This window comes from Branchiostoma lanceolatum, chromosome 16 (genome assembly GCF_035083965.1).
Source record: "Branchiostoma lanceolatum isolate klBraLanc5 chromosome 16, klBraLanc5.hap2, whole genome shotgun sequence".
Classification (NCBI taxonomy): Eukaryota; Metazoa; Chordata; class Leptocardii; order Amphioxiformes; family Branchiostomatidae; genus Branchiostoma; species Branchiostoma lanceolatum.
Genome location: NC_089737.1, coordinates 15093139 through 15114688, shown reverse-complemented (window position 1 = coordinate 15114688; position 21550 = coordinate 15093139). Strand labels below are relative to the sequence as shown.

General features: G+C 42.0%; 1 protein-coding gene across 4 annotated transcripts in view; it reads left to right on the top strand.

Annotated features, from left to right (window-relative positions):
* Positions 1 to 21550, top strand: part of LOC136421903 (prorelaxin H2-like) — a 51572-nt gene that overhangs the window by 17776 nt on the left and 12246 nt on the right. The window contains exons 1-3 of one of the 4 annotated variants that reach the window (XM_066409475.1): positions 6821 to 6953; positions 9348 to 9531; positions 9825 to 9836. In XM_066409475.1, coding sequence (XP_066265572.1) covers positions 9366 to 9531; positions 9825 to 9836 — 178 coding nt within the window. In that variant the 5' untranslated portion in view covers positions 6821 to 6953; positions 9348 to 9365. Of the gene's footprint in view, positions 1 to 6820; positions 6954 to 9347; positions 9541 to 9824; positions 9837 to 10040; positions 10053 to 21550 lie in introns of those variants that run through there. The other 3 variants (XM_066409473.1, XM_066409474.1, XM_066409476.1) reach the window with 3 other exon arrangements.

Here is a 21550-nt window from a genome sequence, read left to right as displayed (position 1 = left end):
CATAATCTTACATGTTTGATCTAATGCAATGTAAAGGATGGACATGAAGTTTACACACTTGCTGAGGCCCTTACACTGTAAAGAACGACAGTCTGGTCTTTGTTCTTCAAGTATAGCGCTAGAAGGAAAAACGACTGAAGTGGACGATAATGGGTAACCGTAGCACAGTTCTTCATAGACGTCAGTATAAATACATGCTCGCACGGCGTTAAACAGGCTTAAAAAAACTTACAGACTATGCATTTTTTTTTAAAGAGCTGATATTTCTTGCCATGGTTTAAAAATTTGGCTCTGTCCGCGTGGTTTGAAGATAGATACTTTTTTGATAGGTTGGACGATAATTGGCAAGGTTACGTTCCGTGGTAGAGCAGGACAGTTTGGGGCCTCATAATAACAATGAACAAACAAAGAAGTTCTTTGAGTTAGTTTCGAAGCAAAGTTTTCCAAGCTCTTATATGAAGCAAGTGGCTTTACACGTGTCACAAGAAGACCATTGTAGTACAGAGATGGTCTAAAACATGGAGAGAGTAATGGCTTTTAACGAGGGGCAAGAAGAACCCTTCAGCACACTAATGCCTCCTCAGACCTAGCACGAATCATGATCATGGCCAGACACGTGGGACCGAATTAATCTTTTTTAGACTTTTTTCAAGGTCGGCTTAAGTATTGTCTGAGTAGGCCGTCTTTCGTGTTTTTAAGCAAATTTTTAATTTTTTTCAACAGTATTGCTCATTGCAAGATCAGTGTTGGCCATTATATGGCACTGGACTAAGTTGAAGAGGTAAGGAACGGTGTAAAGTATGAAGGTTTGTGGGTTCTATGAGTGGGAAGCACTCCTCAGGATGAGAGTTACATCTTTTAGCAGGAAAATAAGCTGTTTCCGTAGAAATACTTTGAGGCAGGTATTTGGATTGTGTTGGTTCTTTGTATATATTTGTGGTCCAAATTGTTGGTTATGCCAGTCAGCATTTATTAGACACATACATTTACCGCGGGTTGAGTAAGAAAGTAACTATCAAACTTTTCTTTGCTATTGTACAGTTTCAGGTCAGTCGATTCTTATGAACAAAAAGAATAAGCTTGCAAACACAGACAATAAATGGATTATCTCGAAAAACTTTTGTGACGAGCTTCTAATTCTTTACAGTCTGTTATTATCGAATGTAGCCACTTATAGGTAGATATAGATCAAGCCCCTGGATCCAGTTATACCATAATCAGTGCAATAATTGGATGGAGACATGTCGGTTGAGATTGTACCCGTCTTTCTAAAGGGACATAAAATGAGGGTCTCGTTGGAGGAGGTGACTCGAGCACGTTAAAGCACGCTAGCAACCCCTCTACAAATGTACTCTTCTACTGAATCAGCAAGGAGATCTATGCTACGTTATGGTTATGTGCCACTAGGCGCTACAGTCGTCTTAAAAAATATAAATTTATAGCTAATATATATATATATATATATATATATATATATATATATATATATATATATATATATATATATATATATATATATATATATATATATATATATATATATATATTACTTATGACTAAAGCTTGCAAAAGGCAACCCTGTTACTCCATTTGAAGCCCACATTATAACATGCCGTATGCCCGGAGCGATGCACTAATGCGCACAGATACTGTCTTTACAGTCAACAATTAAGCTACTAAGAAGCCTGCAGCAGGTCCCCTGGGACTGGGTTTTGACGCACCTAATCCCCGATATCCACGGAAGGCATGCATTAATAACGACCGAAATAGACGTGATCGTGGGGCTTCGCCACGTACACGTACGCTGGCAGGTTAATGTTTCCATAAAATGTAGATGAAACTATATACGATGCTGATTATACCGATAGTGATGGTGACTAAGATACGTACGATTTTGATATTAATAGCTGACAAACTTGAATGGAGAACATTTGTCCGGATTCTAAGAAACAACGCCTACGTTTCACAGGTGATGACCAAACTGTTAACCCCTGAACTAAAGCTAAGCTTGATTCTACAGGCTAAAAGTTCAAGCTACTTAGCAGTGGAATGGAACTGGCTTCAGTTGAAACAGATCAATGAAATATTTTTCTTCTAGACTGTCTGTAGGATTTTGATGTTAATAGCTGACAAACGTAAGTGGAGAACATCTATCAGGATTCGTGGAAACAACGCCTACGTTTGACAAGGGATGACCAAACTGTTAGCCTCTGAACTAAGGCTAAGCTAGATTTACACTTGGGCTGCCATCTCGACTCGTGACTGGAAGGTCTCGACATAAGCAAGTAAGCTAGCAAGATTTACCAGGCTAAAAGTTCAAGCTACTCCTCAACGGAACGGAACTTGCGTGAGTTTAAACAGTTCACTATTTTTTTCTTCTAGATTGTCTGAGCGATCTGCCGTGAACAACAATAGCAGCTAAATTTGTTCGAATTTACCCTTATCTCTTCTCGCACCACCCACCCTTGCTACAAATCATCATTTTCTTATCAACCGTTTCCCTATAAAGATTTCAAATGTATCGTACATTAAATCAATAAAGACGTGCTGCTAACGTGTGATATGACTGTAGGATTAACTTGTCTTATGGCATTTCCAAAGCGTTATTGAGGTACTTAATGATAATCCTTCTGCTATTAGTGGGCGTGGGAGAATCCTTTGAGTTATTGCCTTGAAGGTATGAACTTGTAAAGTGGAATAGTTACCACCTACCAAGTTCATTGTCAACGGTCGGTATTTTGATATAATGATATCCTTTGTCTACCACAATTATGAAACCTTTAACGTACATATACGGGTTGAAGGATTTCCATAGAGAGCAGTTAAAACACGGACATTTGATGTAAATAGGGAGCAACTAAGAACGCACTGGTGCCGTTTACGTAGTTTGCCGTGGTAATATTCAACATGGTGTTGAGTTCTGGTCTTTCCTTCCGTGTTCTGGTAAGTGAAGACGGTTCCATGGTAAGTGAAGACAAAGTCATATTAAGGAACAGAGCAAACATAGGTGCGCACCATGCGACTGGATTGAAAAAGCGTAAAATAACAGGCTGATACATAAACCTTAAGCACATCCTGCTAGTACAAAACGGTAAACAATTCAAACAGAAAGTACATCGTCAAACCTACAAATCTCATACGTCTACTGCATCTGAGTAGCTAAAGCTCAAAACTCTGAATGTACCCGGTTGTAACTCAGACAATACCTCAAGGACTATATAAGGATGACCCTATCTAAGATGGTCAAATAGACTTGACCAAGAAAGGTTGCTTTCTCATTGACTTGGACCACTGTGGTCTGCACGGTCCTGGATGATCAAAGATACGGAAGCAGTCTCCACAAAACTCCCCAAAGTAAGAATAGCTTCCCGCCACAAATGTCACTCTGATGAACCGTATTTATATTCATAGAAGTCAATTTCTGCGGTTCATGTCTGGCGTCGGAGCAGACAGCTTGGCAACGTCATTTAAAACTCATGAAGGGCAGTGTGAGAAACATATTCTTTGTTTCAAACATACGTCAACTTCTAAACTTTTTTAATGTCTGTTTGAAGAGCTATAAAACACTGAATCACTCTACAAGCACTGTGCATACTTACAGTTGGTACTGCACTAATAAAACTATAAATAAGTTTATTGTAAATAGATAGGATCTGGTCCAATACAACTTGTGTATTTGATATCTTAGAGCAAAGTTTGGAAATCAACTTTTTCTTGTGTGTTTGCAGAACAATGAATCTCTAAATCACTCTACAATCTCATGTGCATACTTTAACAGTTGGTACTGCGCTAATGGCGCTATAAAAATCTTAATAGTAGATAGCTAAGATCTGGTTCAATACGTAAGGGGCTGTGTGCTTAATGTCTTGCAGCAAAGTTTGGAAATCTACTAGATGAACATTCAAGATAACCTCTTGGTTTGTCCTATCTAAATCTGAGCGTGTCCTGTCTCTAGACATACGGTTACTGAACCTGTTGAAGTAAGCCTCCCCTAAGAAATCAAACTGACGGTTTAACAATGGGCTTTTGTCCTCTAAGTGCTGCTCTTTTTAAACGTCATACCGGTTGTGTAACAAAAGTCTTTTGTGCTAAAATAGAACACACATACATAATTGTACCAAAAGCGGTCCTGTGACGCACTTTAGATTCTCAACACACAAAGTGTAACTTCTTGTACCAACATGTACTTGACAAATATGTGCCGGACGTCCTAAACTGATTTGCGGTGTAATGAGAGCCACCACGGTCCCTCTGTTCCGTGTCTTTACGTCACACTGTTGGCATGTACACGTCATCCTCGTGCCAAGAAGGATGTGGTCTCCAGTCTGGTGCCACACCGCATCACTCAATCGATTAGTGCCCTCCCACGGGACGACAGCTTGTTCCGGGATTCGTTCTGATAAACCTGCGGATGACAACCCCTTCCGCTTCCATTCCCTCAGCCTGTCGGCTCTGTTTACCTGATAGCATCCTGGTGTGTGAGCGTGTCTGCAGCTGATGAAGGTTAGGGCACCGCCGCGCTAGCATGGGCGGGCAGGGATGCGGGCTGGGGCCGTGAACCCTGGCGAAATGCCACGATAGAAGAACTAAAGGATGTTGAATGATTGCGTGAGAAAAATAAATTATCCTACTTTTCAGGGATAGCTCGGGGAATTTGTGGTCTCCTTTTATACTAATTTGGTGTGAATGTGTATGATATAAAAGTGGTGGCGGCTTACAATGGATTACAACGAATCACATCTGTTCCTATAGGAACTCTTCCCATGGGCGGGTATTTGCTAGGACTGCATTTGTTAACCATTTGATATACGGACAATCAGCAAAAGGTGCCAATTAGTTTATTGACGTTGCAAGGTTATTATGAGCTTTAGAGACCATATTCTTCGTCTTCCACTGCTTCAAAAAAGGAGTCAACCCCAAGAAATGCTTAGATATAGATTGCATCCCATAGCAGTTTTTAGAAAAGTCACTTGTTCCACTTGTCACCATTGTTTACTTGCACAAGGATTATCCGTTTTTATGCATTCTTTCATGTTGCAATTTTTCTAGGGCAAGTCTTGCAAATAAACCTCATTAGAATTATGGAATACGTTCGGCCTCTGTTGATCGAGGTCTCCATTAGTGTAAAGTATGTCTGTACATATCTAGATATGGCATCAGACCCTCTTGACCCGCGCGTTAGATATCTCATCACCTGCCCAGGCTACAGCCCAGTCCTGCTCAAGGTAATGACGGCTCGTTGCCACAGGACCTTTGATTAGGTAAAGGTAGTGGCAGCTTACAATAGATTACGAAGAATCCCACTTGTTCCTAGTAACATATCCCACTGGACTTAACTTGTTTAAAGTACTTCACACTCAATCAGCTAATAAACATCAAAAGGCCAACACGACGTATATTTTTCAGAGTGTATACATTTTGAGAAATGGTGGGGTACTTTCGACTTCTTTGGGGGAATCTATCTATTCCTCCAATGTGCGGTAATTTGCACAAACCTAGAAATAGTATCAAACCTTCCTAACCCTGTCGCGACCCCATCCCTGCCCAGTCTGCAGCCCGGTCCTGCTCAGGGTAATAGCAGCTCCGTTTCCACAGCACCTTTGATTAGCTATTTCCCGCCCAGACGTCAGAGAGCCGCTGGCCATTTGGTTTTATCGTGCATCAGGTTCCCCTGGACACTCTCGGACATGCTGAGAATTGATTAAATCAGATAACTCAACCGGGTGGCCCATTACTTCGAGTATGTCTTCTTCTCTTCTGTGAGCTAGAAAGCCCACCATACGTGCTGTTTAAGTGGAAAGTTGCCATCGGTAGGAGCAAATAGAAAGAACAGGGAAGGACGTTTTCTCATTGACTTGGTCCATTGTGGTCTGCACGGTCTCCGAATTTCTCGAAAAGACACATTCCACAAAACTTATAGCTAATTTGTATCGCACACACTCAAATATGCGCACATCCTTACAGTAAGAGGGAGAGAGACAGAGAGAGAGAGAGAGAGAGAGAGACAGAGAGAGAGAGAGAGAGAGAGAGAGAGAGAGAGAGAGAGAGAGAGAGAGAGAGAGAGGCAGACAGACAGACAGAGAGACAGAGACAGAGGGAGGGACAGAGACACAGACAGAGGGGAGAGATATGTAGAGAAATTACATGTTAGTCATGATACCAATGGTTAATATCTACAACATCTGTCAGTTGGCATAGGAAGTTGATGTGATGACAGCGATAAAGTCCCTTATATAAGCTTTATAAAAACCAGGAATGGCTTTTTTAAAAGGATGATAAGTTTCTTATGCTCATAAAAACAGAAACATCGAATTGGCCCTCATCTTTTTTTTTACTTCAAGTATACACTTCCGCCGTCCGGTGGGAAATCCAAGAAAATTCCTAAAATCGATATCAACAAGTTTTCTTTGGCTCCTTTATAGATCAAACGTTGTTTCTCTCAAGATGCTATCAAGATGACCCGCGGCTACCAGACGTGATGGCGCTTTCCTGAGCAGACCATTGCCGTGTGACGCCATTTAGGAGCCTTTCCCATGCTGTACTCTGCGGCCCTTAAATATGATAGCTTCCGCGTATCACGTATAGTAATCATAAGGGATGAATTGGCGTTGGGGTGTACCTATCCCATGCTCAAGGAGTTGATCCGTTCCGGCCCTAAGTCCTCGTGTGGGAAGTAGGGAACGCGTGTGGATCAGAACCTCATGCAAATTTAATCAGGCCTCGTGAGGGAGCCGTTTCACTCTGACAGGTTCAGAATGTAATGACGTCACCGGAAGTACTACGTCATCTCGCCAAGCTGACTTACCTGTTAGGTTCCTAATAACGTCATCACTCGGGCCACGCGCGCTGACTCTACGCGCCGTTCTTGCAGGCGAGGTCTCGAGCGGAGACCGGCAACCTTGATGATTAGATCGCCTGCGATAATTCTTTTGTGAAGGAAACCACAGAATAAGGTACGGGTGGCATCTGATAAGTGTGTGTGTGGTCGTGTTGAGCCTTTTTCTTATTTGTTTCATCGGTTTCTCGTAAGGAGAGATATGTTGGTTTCTGTTGCTTAGAACATGGTGAAAATGTCAGCCACGATGCGGCGTCTTTTTTCCTTATATAGATCTTTCTAAAAAAAGAAGGTGTGTTTTCTTGATAAGATGTGCCTTTGTGTTGACTTTTTCTCGCTGAAGCTTTATATTTTCTCGGTAAGAGAGGCTGCCACGGGTCGGCTATTCAGCGCTATATTTTTCATCTTCCCAATGAAGTAGGCATAGCTGAATCTAAGGGGCAGCAACTAGTGGGTCCTCGCCTAGGTTGTCTTTCTGTTGTTCATCAGGTGCTAAAAGTGCCCCAGTTGGCTGTTATTCGACGTTTTCCATCTTTCGTACAAACAGACGAAAGGCGCGGCTTAATGGAAGCGGGACTCGGAGGGTTGCCGAGAGGAAGTCATCACGTTAACGTTGATGTGCTGTTACCGAGGCTGTGTTTACCGTCGCTGAGCTGGTTGTACAAAACCATTGTTTAACGTCGTTTCCCTTGACTAGAATTGGCCTCTTGAGAAGACAGCTCGGTGGCTTTCTGCCAGTAAGATCATCAGTGTCGCATGTGGTTAGCCAGATGTGGTAGAGTCTCTGCATTGGTCCTCAGAACAGACTCGCTGTTTAACGTCCCTGTCATCTCTAACCAGACAGTAGCCGTGGTTAGATGTACCGGAAACTCCGTGGGGTATTGTTGAGCTCATCCATACTGTGTTTTTGTCATTCAGCATGTGCTGAATGAAGATGCTTTGAAATTAGTCGTCTGTACAGAATTTCTGCTTAATGTCTTTTCTCTAGGCAGTAGGCGAGGTCTTAATGTACGGGAGACGCAGCGGGCTACAGAGGGAACGCAAAATACTACGTTTTCTATCCTTCATCAGATGATGAAGGGTCTCTGTATGAGCCGGCTATACGGAGACGTTGTCTTGCGTTTTCCCCCAGATTCAAATGACAGATGTACAGAAATGTTCGACGTCTTTGTCATCATGCCTTAAACAGCAGGGGTGATACAATCGGAGGGTCTGAATGAGTCGCTACCTGATTGAGAGTTTGCGTTTCCTGCTGTTCCTTAGTTCATGAAGATGAAGAGTCTCTAGATGGGTTGGCTGTACATTGATGTTGATTGACGTCTTTTTTATCTTTCACAAAACAGCAGGTATTTTGTAATAGGTTACTATCAGATCATTCACTTCGTGCCCTATGTGGTTTATCTTGTGCTGAAGATTTTCGGCATAGCTCGGCTGTAGAGAACCGTTGTTTGCGCTGCTTCTTTTAAAATTTTGCAGAGACTGGAGATTCTCTGCGTAGATCGGCAGCACAGAAAAGTTATTTGATGTTGTCCGTCCTTTTTTTTGTCCAGGTACTGGAGTGTTTCTGAATTATCTAACGGCAACAAACCGTTGCTTTACGTTGTGTCTCTTGTTGTTTGCCAGGTACTGACGAGTCATATCATGCGGTGGCTGTGGAGAACAGTTTTTTTTACTGTATAGAACCGTTGTTTTATGTTGTGTGTCTTGTTGTCTAACAGGTGCTGACGATTCTCTGCATGAGTCGATTTTATATTTACAGAACTGTTGTGGTGAAGGTATGTCTCAATTTCTTTGCCAGCTGCTGAAGCGTTTTCCAATGGGGCGGCTGAAGAGAACCGTTGTTTTAGTGTACAGAACCGCTGTTTAATGTCTCTTGTTGTTTTCCATGTGCTGAATACTACCTGCATGGGTCAGTTACATAGAACCGTTGTTTTATGTTGTGTCACTTGTTGTTTTTCAAGTGCTGAAGATTCTCTGCATGGGTCGGTTGTACAGAACCGTTGTGGCGACGTTGTGTCTCCATGGGTTGTTTATATAGAGCCTTTGTTTGACGCTGTATCTCCTGTTCTTTGCCAGGTGCTGACGAGTCTCTGCATGGGTCGGTTGTACAGAACCGTTGTGGCGACTGTCTCCATGGGTCGGTTATACAGAACTGTTGTGTGTCTCCATGGGTCGGTTATACAGAACTGCTGTGTGTCTCCATGGGTCGGTTATACAGAACTGCTGTGTGTCTCCATGGGTTGGTTATACAGAACTGATGTGTGTCTCCGTGGGTTGGTTATATATAACCGTTATTTGACGCTGTATCCCCTGTTGTTCACCAGGTGCTGACGACTCTCTGCATGGGTCGGTTGTACAGAACCGTTGTGGTGACGGTGTGTCCTGTATTTTGTATGTATAGAGCCGTTGTTTGACGTTGTGTCACTTGTTCTTTGCCAGGTGCTGAAGATTCTCTGCATGGGTCGGTTATGCAGAACCGTTGTTTTATGTTGTGTCTCTTGTTGTTCACCAGGTGCTGACGAGTCTCTGCATGGGTGGGTTGTACAGAACCGTTGTGGTGACGGTGCTTCTGCTGTCGGTCCTGTCCCCGAGCTGCCAGGTGTTCGGCGTGAAGCTTTGCGGGAGGTCCTTCCTGCGGGCGACCTTCCTGGTCTGCGGCATGCACAAACGGTCCGGACACGACGCCACCAGACAAGATTTCTCAGGTAAGTTGATCAGCAGATCTGTTTACATAAGTATTGTAAGGTTCAAGCCGACTTCTCAAGTAAGGGGGGGGCATTCAACGTTGATCCGTCGGTTAATCCACCAGTCTGTCTGCATTGACTCGCCTTACATGACTGCATACTTATTCTAAAGTGAGATCAGAAAATGGTTACCACATAGCAATGACCGTCGGTCCGTCTGCATACTTATTGTAATGTAGGACCTGTAGATGTCTATCACATTTAAGCCTCATAACTATGACACGGCGTAACCAGATCTAGACAAGCCGACTTCTCAGGTAATGGGGAACATTCAACTGTAATCCGCATGTCTGTCTACATAAGTATTGTAAGATTCAAGTCAACGTCTCAGGTAAAGGAGAACATTCAACGTTAATCCGTCGGTTAACACATATAAGCCTCATAACTATGAATAACAAGATTTCAAAAATAATTATCCTACTTCTGAGGTAAACGGTCTGTACACGACGGAACCAGACAAGCCGACTTCTCAGGTAAGGGGGAACATTCAAAGTTGATCCGTCTGTTAATCCGTCTGCATACTTACTTTAAAGTGCGACTAGTAGGTGGTTAACCCCAGTCCTGTTGGATGCAAAAATATACCCCCACTGCTGAAGTGCCCAAACAACTTTGAAACAAAGGGTACTAGTTTGATATTGCTCATTTTTAGTTGCTTCACTTTTATTTACAACAATCGCGCGGATGCAGCATAAGCAATCTAGAAATACCCTCAACCCGACAATTGTCAGGGCTAGCATAAGGAACAAGCATGTGCAAACCGACAATTTTCGGGCTGAGCAGGACAATACATTTAAGCCTCCTAACAATGGATTACACGATTATTTTTCGATTTCAAGTTTTAATTTCAAGCCAACTCCTCATTTAAGGGTGAAAAATCAATTTCCAACTTTAAAAAGTAGATCCGTCGGACTGTTTGTATACGTATTGTAATATTTTATTAACGAGACCGACAAAGTTTAAATCTACGAGAACAGGAGATGGTTAACATTTCCAGAGATTTCAAGCAAAGTTTTGAATTTTTCTGGATGAGACAGCAGATAAGCTGAGTTTTGGAGATGGTGAACATTTCATAGTGGATTCGTTGTTTGCTAGTATATGTGTGATATGATAAATCAGCAAACTGATATCAAAGTATGTTTGCCCTGATTAAACCTCATGGAAATCACTTCGACAATTTTAATCAAGGTTTGGAATTCTTCTGAATGGAGGAGCAGACAGGCGGGATTCTCAAGTAAGGGAGAAAAATTAATAGTCAATCCGATGGTTTATTTGCGCATTAATGACAAGATAAAGTTGAGGCCTGAAGACCATGGACCTGTTAAGCTTTCAAGCAATCACTTAGAAGATTTCAAACAAAGTTTTGATTTCTGCTGAAGCAAGCATGTCGGCAGGTTTGCCGAATCTACAGTCGTTTTGGTGTTAGCATCATTAGGGTGGTACGTCTACGTCATCTTAGAAAAAGAAAGGTTCACTCGAGGCCATAGAGATAGTCATAAAAGTTGGCCAGATAAGCCAAACATATGGTTGCATATCAAGAATGGGCCAGACTCAAACAACTGGTCTGTTGAAGATGTCAGACACGTTCAAGTTCCAAAAACACTCCATTCAAAGACTCTAATCAGACAAGTATTGAACTCTGCTACATAGCAGTCACAGACTCAAAGGAACCTCTACAGACTAAAAAACCATCAGTCAGACTCTCACGTTACGACTGATGTGTCGAAATGAGGACCAAAGATGTCACACATTTGCTCTCATAAATTCACCGTGATACTTCAGATAGATACCTTTGACGTCTTTCAAATGTTACAGGAGTCTGACCACAGCTCCATTAGCAGTCCGACTTCACTGACACAACCCAAACAGATATCTGCTTTTCGATGAGAATGTTTTTGAAACATCACTCTATGTTATTGCAATGGCAGAAAACACGTCTGATATGTATAAAGCTTTCCGTTTGCATTAGTTCACAGAGATAGAAAATAAAACGGGTGGAGTTGAAGACTGTATGTTGGGATCTCTGCGGGGATTTCATGTGAAGCGAAAGCCGGACAGGACGGCACCAGGCAGGCTTATGTCTCCAGGAAGTCTACAGATAACTGTCAACATTCCCAACTTTTGATCATTGTACACATATATTCCTTCAGATTGACTGGTCGCCCATGGGTGACCCTTTACAAAAGCGAGTATAGCTCTCAGTGACGTTTGCATTATGCTTTTCTTTATACATTGCTCGCGGTAGAAAAAAAAAACATGATAACAGGAGGATGGGTGTACAAAGAAAAGATAGGGGATTTCAGGAACGTTATGTCTCAGAGAACGCTCCAGAATCTTATACTTCTTATATATATCTTATTTTGCTCCTTCCTTGGAGAGTGATGACCACAGGGATGAAGCAGTCGTGTCTACAGACAATATTTCCATTTCGTGCCTACTCAAAATGCCCCTTTTATCCGCCTCTTTTCCATGTTTGCTTCGCTACTTGCTTTTCTGAACTAAGGAAGAGCCCGGGGCTGAATGATTTCAAAAGCCATTAACGAATGTAACGAATTAACGGCCCTTTACTCACACCTCCCTCTGTACATACCGTCTGACGTTGCCGATGAGGTTCTAAGACGGAAATCAGTGGCGTTTGTTTTCAGATTCTAGCTTCTTTCTACGGGATCATCGGTAAATGCGGGGTATTATTCACTATAAAGCATCCTCTTGGGTACTACATCCTCATGTAATTTAATTACACTATCGCTCATACAGCGGCTTACTGTTCCTCACTCTGTATGTTCTAACAGATCGATAAGAATGATTGAAAGCTTTGCCATAACTCTAAGCCTAGGATAGCTTTTAATATTTCCTCTCCTGGCATTTTTCTGTCATTTGATATAGACATGCGTAATCTACGATATTCGTCTTGGCATATGCAATATGTCTGTTGCACATCTATCCATTCTTGAACCTCTCAGCAGGAGGTTATGCTAAGATACGTGTTGACGTGCGGTATAACGGACGTGTAAATCACAACGGAAGGAGTATGCAACCATAAAAGATGCTGCAGTAAAGACTGAATTTTACTCTTCGTGTTTTTCTCTCCAGCGTAATAAGATACATTCCTGTGAGACATTTTTTTTCTCTTTGTACCCAGTCATGCCTTGTCGGTTCTCTGTGATTCCTTCAGAGCTTAATGTGATATGAAACTGTCTGTTCCGTACGGCATACACAATTCTGTCTTTTGATGAAGCTAATAGCGGCAGCCATTAAATATGTAAGCACGTTTTAACACTCAATTTGCTGGCAATGCCAGAGGGTCCCATAAAAACGTCAGGCGAAAAAAACGCTCCGCACAGATTTTATAGCGGTTGTAAACCACAGACGAAGCTGTAAAAGGTTGGCACGACGGACGAGCGTGATACCCGGTTGATGTATAGTCCTTTGATCTAGCAGTATCACATCGGCAGTAAAACGCATGCTGTTGAACGTTACGTGTTATTAAGCTAATGTCAGCGTATCTCTAAGGTGCAGTATTACTGAGTACGGCAGAGTGAGGAATGAGTTTGTAGCGCTGAGGTCATGCTTTAATGTTCTGACCTCATTGTCCGGCCTGCTCTTCCCATCTGGTCGAGATTGAGGAGTGGAATATGGTTTCTTGAACTTGACCTTAAGTGAAACACGGAGTGACACTATAAGCACTTGGAGTCATCTATCACTACATATAGGTTTAAAAGCCTTTTCGTCTTCATTGTATGAGCTCTATACGTGTTTGAAAGTTTCGGACTGTTACATCTAGTATAGACACGGGAATCGCCATGTCAAGTTGTCACATATCATCACTGCTTGACTTCGCATATGTATAGTTAGTAAAAGCTTTTCATGTCCATCGAACGGCTTCTGAATTACACAAATCTTCGTCTAAAACAATGAATAGCACAGCATTGTTCTTTGTTTGCTTATAGGATTTTACAGGCTTTCTTATCTGAGATTCCGCACGCATTGCACTGATGGCAAAGCTATTAGAAGACGGATTTGTTTTCCTTAATTAGGCCACAGCAAGTAAATTTTATGGATGACATCCTCCGCAGACCCCAAAATTAATGAGATAGGGCGAAAAAAAAACAAGGCGGGCAAAAAAACACAAGATTCCTATATTTTCAAATTTTGAGATCATGAATCTTGTTAAACAAGAATTGAGGCGACGAAATATGATATCATGACCAACAGGTCTTTTATTCCTGTATTTAACCAATGAGGTTTCAGATATAATATAAAACCTCCTTGATTCAACAGGAAACATGTCCTTGTAGATGTGTATACATCTCAATAGACCAACTACAACAAATGCAGAAAAGAGCTTGTTGTACGTATACCATCATCTGAAGCAACTACACTGGGTATTCATATGTTATGAAACACCTTGTGTATACAGCTCAATTAACTAGACCCCCCCCCCCTTATTTATATAATGTCCTTGCTAGATCTAGAACAAACGCAGAAAACAGCTTGTCATACCATCATGGGCAGGAACTAGACTGGGTATTCATATGCAATGAAACACCTTAGACTGTCAACGTTTACGACATATTTGCCCATTTTTGGCATGTTGATCACCGTCGGAGGGCAATGAGATTTCTTGTTTTTTATTTCGAAATCAGGCGAAAATTAATGAGCGCGCTGATGTCATCCATAAAAATTACTTGCTGTGGCCTTAGGTTCAAGGTAGGGAAACCAAGCCAAAAATACACCACTGATGAAACTGAACGATGCCCCTGAATCCAGGGAACATTGATTTAACTTAAGTTACACGTTTACAAATCTGTGAGCATTTTCGGAAGTGAATACAAATTGTACACAACAACAAAAATGCCATCTTACAAATGGAACCAGACACCCAATAAACGCTATGCGGAGAGAAGAAGTAGTAATTGAGTTTCAAGACAAACTGATGTTCATTGCGATAGAACTAGGGGCCTAGGGAATAGCACAATTACTTTTAGCATGGGACGGGTGATAGAAGGTAGTGAGGGGGGAACCTAATGACGATTCCATCAACACAGACGTAAGGAGTGGCGTAAACCTGGGCCACGTCCAAATCCTGACTCCGTAGATTCATTGCAAACATCCCGGGTCTGTACATTCATGTCACATTATAGAATGCACTGCACGAAGTGGCCTCGGATCCTGACGTATCCAGACAGGAGAACTCGGAGATCCGGAACCTCAGATCCGAAAGAATCCAGAAGGTTACGGGGGCCGTATTGTACTAAAACAATTAAAATTCACCTGAACTATCTTGCATGTGCAAGTGGTATACCACATCAGTGCACCACTTGCATAATGTAGTTTAACTTTGAGTTGTTTTAGTACAATACGGCCCCCGTAATCTTCTGGATTCTTACGGATCTGAGGTTCCAGATCTCCGAGTTCTCCTGTCCGGATACGTCAGGATCCGAGGCCATTTCGTGCAGTGATGGTGAAAAGCGTGTGGTTCCGGTCTCATGAACGTTTGGTATCCAAACTCAGCATTTGAATAGTTGTGAAGCGACGTCATCCGTAGCTGAGCCTAATTTGTAGCTCGCCTTGTAATTTTGCAAATGCCTTTTTTTGTGCGTCACTCTCCTCAGGGTATGGTTTACAACGAACATAAAACCACCTCTCAGGTACCTTTGGCGATAGCTTCTTCGCCAATAGCTACCTCGTCTCCGAACAAAGTGCTTCACAGTAACTCGTAAAATGTGCCGATATACAAACACGTCTTACTCATTAAATCTGTGCTCTTTCTTGGCGAGTAATTTAACAGTGACTTGAGTGTGGTTCAGTTAGGAACTGTGTCTTGCTGCCAACCCTTTTAACATAAAAGAGTGCTATACGTAAAGAAGAGGACAATAATCTCATATAACCCTGTCTGAAGCTGAATATGATGAATACCTGCCCCGCGGTTAGAGAAATATCTTGATATTTGGAATCTGTGACGGGGTGGCGATGGTATCACGCGAGCGGTCAGCAGTAGCTGTAGGAAAGGTTCAGTGTCCTTTCTAAAGATTTGTGTTGGAATTTTCCGTGTCTTGTCTAATGGGGGTCGGCATGTAGGTGTGAATTCGAAATGGTGACGAGTGAGATGTACTTAGAAATGGATTGCGTTTTATCGAGAATTGACACCCAGGCTAGTTTGCACTAATGTAAAGTTTGAAGAGTGTAATGTCTTAATTTGGGCAGTGAATGTCATCGAAAATCTACCATTTACTTGTACATAGGGATTTTGCGACATCTGTAACATTTTAGAAGTTGCGGTATGTTAGTTTCTTTTTTTTTTACTCGACTTACTTTTGCAGTTTGATATCTAATGATGACATTTCTATAATAGCCTGATCGTTTCTTTCTTTTTTAATAGAAAAGTTTTAGAAGAGAACAAAAGCTTTGCATTAGCACATATGGCAGTACTTCAACATAAAAGGCAGTGTGGATTTCTCGTGGGAAAGTGAATAAATACGATGAGCTGCTCCGACCTGCCTGGTGAACCCTCTGAATAAAGCAGTGCCTGCAATAACGCGACTCCCGCGGGATTCGACAATCTGATGAACAGATGCTGAAGATTTAAATTCCATTTAGATGTAGACTAGACTATGTTGGTTGAGCAGGCTTGGTGCTGACTCAAAGACAGCACCCTTCATACATAAGCCCTGGTTTCCCGGTGGAAATTGACTGACACTATTGCCAAGGGCAGTGCGGGATGCCGCCTCTGGTCTAGAAATGATTGTCAAAGAAATTGCATGGATGCATTATGTATAAGTGGATGGGTTAGGTTATATGGTAAGTTACGTTTAAAACTTAGTATTACTATTACAGATTTATCAAGATGGTTCGATGTCGGATTATGTTAACAAGAAGAAGTCTATTGCGCGCCAATTGCAACAGGTACAATGTATGTAAACATGAAACCGTTTTCTTTTATGCTATATATACCCAAAAGACCCTAATTTGACGAAGTTCTCGATAAATATATTTTAACGGTTTCTTAATTATATCTTTAGCTTACTGCTTAAATTTTAGTTTGAGACAGACAGACAGAACGTTCTACTGGGTATCTAGCACCAGGTGGTTTTAGCGGCTCGTCAACTTCAAATTCGTCGACTCAGATTTTTAGCCGGAATTGGCCGACGTTATAAGATTTTTCCACGAAACGCCACACAGGATTATCGTTTTTATATCAGCAGCTGATAATGGTGTGTTACGAGTTAGCGTCCTGAAAATGCCATTGGAGATATGTTTATATCAGATCTTCTTTTTGGCTACATTGCTGCTGAAAAGGTAAAAACACGATTGACTCAACACACGAACAAAACTTGCCATACTCACGTACGCACAGACCTAATCTATTTAAAACTATCTATCTTGACATCATTACAGATGTACTCCTAATGATACGCAATGTTCATGCTACTGAAGCCAGTTTGCCAATCAGACTATCTTCTCCCCTTACTGCGCACATTTCGCCCTACAGTACGCCTAGTTATAACCCGGAAGGGCACCTGGACACACATTTGTCTGCACTAACTACACATAAGGGTTTTGTAATCGCTGATACCATTACACGCGGCCATGTACAGACGTGCTACAGGACACTTACTCTCTACCCAGGGGCGGGCCGTAATGTTGCCAAGGATCAATCATACCGTGCACTAGACCTTGTCGTCCATGCCATCAAGATAAGAAGGTAGAGCCCCAGCTTAAGCTTAGCAACAACAACAAAAAGCCAAATATGAAATCCTCAATGGTACAGAAAGCTTAATCTTCAACAAGATCAGTATTTGGCAAGACAGTATCCACGGGCCAAAACGTTATCCAACCGACCAGCTCGCAGAACATGCTCCCTAATAGAGCGAAATGAAAGAGTCAGTGTAGGGAATGCTTTAAAAAGGACAGGATGGGCAAACTGGAAATGTTTAACTCACAGAACGTAACATAAAAGCTACAGAACAACAAAAATGCAGCAACATTGCACCACATCTCCTATATATACTATGAAGAATTGTAAACATCAGAGATTAATTACGAAAATGTATCTAGATACTATAGATTTAAATGAATCTCATGCGAACCTAAACAAGTTTAACGATGTTAGATATCTATCAGGTTAAAGCCTGTGTTTTATAGTGTGCAGTTTATTTAGAATTATGGGCTGATGATATAACTTTAACCTTTGATAATGTGATAAGGCCAGTTATGTCATCTGGTGATAATGTAATTATGGGCCTTAACACGGTCTCCCTATGACGCCGTGGAAGGTATGATCTAATATCGTTGTTCTTATATTACCTGATAATGGCAATAAAGGGGCTGGTGCGAATTATTCAGCAAATCGACATACACGAAACTAATAGGTTATCGTTAGATCGTAAATGTGTTTTAGGTCACACTTGTCACATAATTTCCATCAAACTGATACATGAAAAGGTTGGTTGGAACATTGATTGAGTTTTCTAATGTTATCCAGCTTATCGAGTGCGAAGCGCTTCTTTGCTTGTATCATATATACTATAAATCATTGTCACACATGGATGTGTGTGTGTATCAGAGGCAATCGTAAAAATATATACTAGCAATATCAAACCATACATGGACGTTTCACTAAGTTGCAAGTCAGATGACTGCCTGTAGTGATTCTAATGGACTAGATTTTGAGCTACAGGAAAGGTTGTTTGGCAAACCTCGTAAATCAATCTTTGTGTAGCTAAAGAGAGAAATGTCATGACGCCGAAAGAGATGACACAAGTGGTGTGGATTTTTACGACACCCCATTATTCAAGAACCAAAAGATGCTAAAGATTAGGCAAAGATCGTTAACGAAGTTCCTGGCACACAACCAATGACCGTCTATTTTCCCTCTTTGACCGTTTGTTGTCCCCTTCTTCATGCCAATAATGACCTGTTCTACTGCGTACTGCAGCTAGGTGTCGCTGCAGTTGGAGGGATGCGGTCCCAAACGAAAAGTCGGTAGGTTAAACATTGGTTGTGTGCAAAAACCTTCGTTTTGTTGAACATCGATTTACCATCGTTTATCATGTGGTCGTGACAGTCTCACGGGTACTCATAGTCCTTTTCCTCCATCCCTCCCTATCCCCCATTGCACTGGGCAGGTCTCCCGAAGTACAGTTCGCATCTGGACACAGTTTGTTTGTTTGTTTGTTGATGAATGTAGGTAGTGCACGGTCTTCCTGCACGTGTACATGTCCATGTTTTGGAGCCAATAAAAGAACATCAGTGGTGATTTACCAACCTGTTAACCTGCCTTTATTGACTCGTAGCAGCCCTCAGAGAAACCTGTGTTATCATACATCCAACCTAAAGGCCATTTACTAATTACCGCTGGTTCATACCCTCGCTACTGTAAATCTGCTCTAATTGGCTCGTAGCAGTCCTCAGAGAAACCTTTGTTATCTAATGTGTTACTGGGACTACCTCCAACCTAAAGGCCATTTACTAATTACCGCTGGTTCATACCCTCACTACTGTTAACCCGATCTAATTGAATCGTAGCAGCCCTCAGAGAAACCTGTGTTATCTAATGTGTTACTGGGACTACCTCCAACCTAAACGCAATTTACTAATTACCGCTGGTTCATACCCTCACTACTGTTAACCCGATCTCGTAGCAGCTCAGAAATCCACAGGGAATCCTTTGTTACTCAATCTGTTGCTGGAATACCTCCGACCCAAAGGCCATTTGATAATAACCGTCGCCCACTACTGTTAACCAGCTGTAATTATCTCATGGTAAACCTGTTGGTTACCCCCCCCCCCCCTGGTGATTCCCCTCTTGTGTTACTGGGACTACCCCCAACCTTACGGCCACTTACTAATTACCATCACCTACTACTGTTAACAAGCTCTGATTGTCATTGCAGCACCTCAGGAGCCTGTGGAGACACCTGTGTAACATAATTTGTTGCCGCGACTACCTTACAACCTAAAGGTCATTCATCAACTGTCGCTTATTACCTGCTGCTGATCCACACACACTGACTGTTAAGCCGATCTAATTCTCACAAATGAGAAGTATGAATCGTACCTGTGGCCTTAACCGTTTCGGGATTGCATTAACATGTTTTGGAGTCTATCGAAGAAAATCACTGATGAATTACCAACCTGATGGAGGCTGTCATGGATCAGGCAGAAAAAACGTCCAAGTACAATTATCAGGTTTCTGCATCTGCAGTCATAGAAACGTACAAAAGCACAATTATGAGGTTGATTTCAATTTGATACCCATGCTGCGTGTCCCAATCATATCCCCAGAGACACATGTGAAGCACACGTCGTTCCCTGGACTAACTCCAAAGTGTCTAACTGGTCTCGTAGCACCCCAGAGGTCCACAGACAAACCTGTGTTACACATTACGTTGCTGGGACTACCCCAACTTTAAGCCCACGTACTAATTACCTAGTCTGTATAACGCAAACTCCAGCTGTCCGGGGGTTTCTCTCCCCTCCCCGCGGAGTTTGTGCGCGGCTCTCTCTAAGGCTGGGGAGCCGTTATCGAAAATAGTAACACCAATGGTAGGGCAGAAATTTAGTCGAGCCCCCGTTACAGTGGGTGGATAGCCGTTACAGGCGGCGAGCGGACACGGGGCTTGGTTGAAACCAGGCTACTAATTACCATCACCTGCTACTGCTAAACCGCTCTAATTGTCACAATCTGTTGCCGCGACTACCTTGAAACACAAAGGTCATTTATTAACTGTCACTTATTACCTGCTGCTGATTTGCACGCACACGCGCACACACTGACTTTTAATCTGATTTAATTCTCATATTTGAGAACTAAGGATTATACCTGTGGTCTCAAGCTTTTTTCTAAATCATCTGGAATGGAAAAGTAATTAATCTTCAAATACGAACAATATACATTAAATTTGTTGAAAACGTAGTAAACGTAGTCAGAAAAAAAAACAAATTGGGTCGAAAGTGGATATAGCATTGCACGTTTCTAATGCATCATAGCATATAGATTAATGGGATCGGCTCTTTATCAAATCTTAATTTCAGTTTTCGCTCAAAATTTTCCTATTTCACATGATGCTACTGAACTAATACGTTCCATTACAACACTAGATTTTAGCCACAAATCAAGTGAAAGTTTCAAAACGTATTAAGAAGGTGCAGAAAGCAATACTAAGTTAATTCAATTGGTTGCACTAACATCGAAATGGTTATTCTAAATCTAGAACATACTGCTTAGTTAGCTTTAACTTCGACGGAATGTATATTGTCAAAAAGATTACACCGTCAAACAAGGGAACCCAAGTTCGATCCCGGCCGACATGTCTGGACATGCGCCCAGACGTTGTGCCCTTGGGAAAGGCACTTAACACAAGGTGTAAATGAGTGCCTAGCTTCGGTAAGGGACGTCCCTCGGATAGGACGTTAAATGGAGGTCCCGTGTTTGGGGAAGCCACACCCCGCGCACGTTAAAGAACCCACCACACCTTTTGAAAAGGAGTAGGGGCATGCACCGGTGTGCGATGGTCCAATCTTACAGTCTGGTCTGGGCTGACATCTTGAAAAGGTGATAGTCACCTGTTATGTCAGTCCTTCCACAAATGTGGTAAATCTTAATAGATAAATAAATGTAAAGCTGCTAGAGACACACCTAGAGTGAACAATCCGTTGCTTCTTCGTGATCTTAAAAAAAAATATCATTTGAACTCCCAATCTGATTTCTACAACATTGTGGGACACGCGAAGCACAGTTGTTCCAGCAGGGATAATCAGACTAAGTCATTATCGGGTCGTGACAAGGACACCCTGCACAGAAATAGACGGGAAATACGCACTTCTACTTAAAACACTCCCCTGAAGGTATGAATTCTGACAATGATAATGCATCTACTAGCTTTTAATTGCGACATCGTTTATCCCCGGGGTTTAGTTCGGGAATAGAACAAATGCTGAGTCTAACATGTAACGACGCAACCTTCACACT